General features: G+C 30.1%; 1 protein-coding gene across 1 annotated transcript in view; it reads left to right on the top strand.

Moving 5' to 3' along the window:
• Nucleotides 1-1,561, top strand: part of HELRODRAFT_173152 (hypothetical protein) — a gene marked incomplete at both ends in the record, with an annotated part of 4,783 nt that extends 3,222 nt beyond the window's left edge. The window contains one exon of the mRNA XM_009019763.1: nt 1,255-1,561. Coding sequence (XP_009018011.1) covers nt 1,255-1,561 — 307 coding nt within the window. The remainder of the gene's footprint in view (nt 1-1,254) is intronic.
• Between the last annotated feature and the right edge of the window lie 881 nt (nt 1,562-2,442).

Below are 2,442 nucleotides of genomic sequence, written 5' to 3'. Positions count from 1 at the left end.
CGTGCACCGCTGTAAATATTATGTTGTGTTAATTATTTCGTTTTTTTTATATCTAAACTAATGAAACTCTGCTATTAAGTTTAAGAACACAAATATAATTGTGTTGTGTGTTTGTGTGCTTATTATTTAAATACTCAAACTACTAACTAACTTCTAACTTCGTTAAAATATTCAGGTTTTCATTGTTTGAAAATTTTCTTGAATGCTGTTTCTATTACTAACGAAAATAATATTGCTTTACAAATTTGGCCAAAAAAGTATGTGATGTTTGTATATGATGTTTGTGTGTGGCGTTTGTATGTGAATGTTTGTTTGGTGTTTGTGTATGATGTTTGTGCGAGTTTTTAGTGTGTGCTGTTTATATGTGATGGGATGTTTGTTTGTGTGTGTGTGTGACTTGTATATGCCACATTATGTGATTTCATATATGTATGTTAGCTTTAGGATGTTTTTTGGTCTGTGAATTGGCTCAGTCGGTAAAAAAGACATGTCAAGTGATATGTGTATATGGGATTTTTATTTCATATTTGTATGTTAGCTTTTTGTGCGATGTTATTTGGTCTGCTAGTTAGCTCAGTTGGTATGAGTGCTATTACTCGATGGCATGGTTTGAATACTGTCTTTCCGAAGCTCAAAAACCATCATACGCATATGATGTTGTGCTTGCACGTTTTTACATAATATGTTCGTACGTCGTGTGATGTGAATCGTACAGCCTTTGTATCATAAAGGTTTAGTTTTAAATATAAGTTAACATGGAAGCAGCTCTACATTTGAAAGAATTAAAAAAATGTCTTACTCGCGATGGCTTCGCTTGAATACTGTATGATGCAATACGTGCTTGCGCGTGCACTTATAATTAGTATGTATGTCGTGTGGTGGGGATAGTAGGTAAGGCCTTTGGGGCATGAAAGTTTAATTATAAGTATAAAATTGCATGTAAGTAGTTCTGCGTTCGATAGAGCTGCTTTATAAAGAAAAAAGTTTATGTGATATGGTGTTTGTATGTTATGTGCGTATGAGGCGTGCAGTGATAGTTTGTTCCACTAGCTATGAAACCAAAAAAATTTACATGATTTGCTATTGTGGCTGATTTTTTTCACTCACTAGCACCACAAGTTACTAAATATTTTAACATCCGCCATAAAATAGCATTAAAAATCAAGTATTTAAAAATAACTCCTCCCGCTTATGATGCAAATGATTTTAGTAATTTTTAGTTAGATTCAAAATAATAATATTGTTTCAATTCAGAGCTGATGAACTAGAGTTAGTTTTTTCTCACTTTTTGCTGATGAAGAAAAGAAATATAGATTATAACAAGTTTATTGTTGGAACAGATGGCGAAGAGACACAAAAGTTGCTGGTTAATAAAATTTTATTTGAGTTTTGTTGTAAGTTGTTGAACATTTCGTACTCGAATCAGATATCTGTTCTAGAGGATGAAGCTGCAATATTTTTTGATTCTTGTGATGGTAGAACAGACATTGTGGATCTTCATGAAGTAAAGTGTCTTCGTCTCTTGATTAACTTTTGTGAAACAAATGAAGACAGACGGTAAATTTTTTCTTCACATTATTATTATTTTATTTGTTATATGCTCTCATTTTCACTGTAATAGATATTTTATGCTTATCATAGACTAGTCCAGAAATGGTTGCATGATTTTTCAGTGGAAAATATTGAAGTGCCTTATGCGGTTATAGACACACTCACAAAAATCTTCATGAACAATCTCACTTCAATACCTCTTTCAATGAAACAAATAAATTCAAATTTTCAAGTATGTTAACAATTATTTTCACTTCATGTACTCAAGTTATACATCACCATAAAAAAATAGTTTTCCAAGTTAGAAATAAATATTTTTAAGCTCAATTTTTAACATTTCAAATTCATAGATTTCCTTTCTCAGAAGATGAAGGCTTTAAGTTGTGCTTTTCTGCAACAATTTATCTATGCAAGCAGGTTGTTTATGTGGTTTGCAACGGACTTCGATTAACTAACTAATCACGGGGTGAAACGGTGCAGAGTGAATCATATGGGAAGCCTCCAAACATAGACCACCACAAACAAACTTTATTACTGTAATATAAATATGCATCACGTTTATCTCATTTTGAAATACATGATTAACTTATGAATTGATGGATGAGAATAAAGTATGTTACATTTTTATATATTTTTTCCTGTATTATTATTAGTAAACTCAATTTCTTTGATTTTTTCATAATATGTTTCAACTTTCCAACTCTTCAATTGAAGATTATTTACGAATAAATGGCTCCATGATATGAAAAATAACTGCGAATGTTAAATAAGTAGGTTCCACCACATATTTCGAATAAATTATATATATATATATATATATATATATATATATATATATATATATATATATATATATATATATATATATATATATATATGTATGTATGTAGT

This window comes from Helobdella robusta (genome assembly GCF_000326865.2).
Source record: "Helobdella robusta unplaced genomic scaffold HELROscaffold_25, whole genome shotgun sequence".
Classification (NCBI taxonomy): Eukaryota; Metazoa; Annelida; class Clitellata; order Rhynchobdellida; family Glossiphoniidae; genus Helobdella; species Helobdella robusta.
This window is presented reverse-complemented; position numbering and strand designations above follow the sequence as displayed.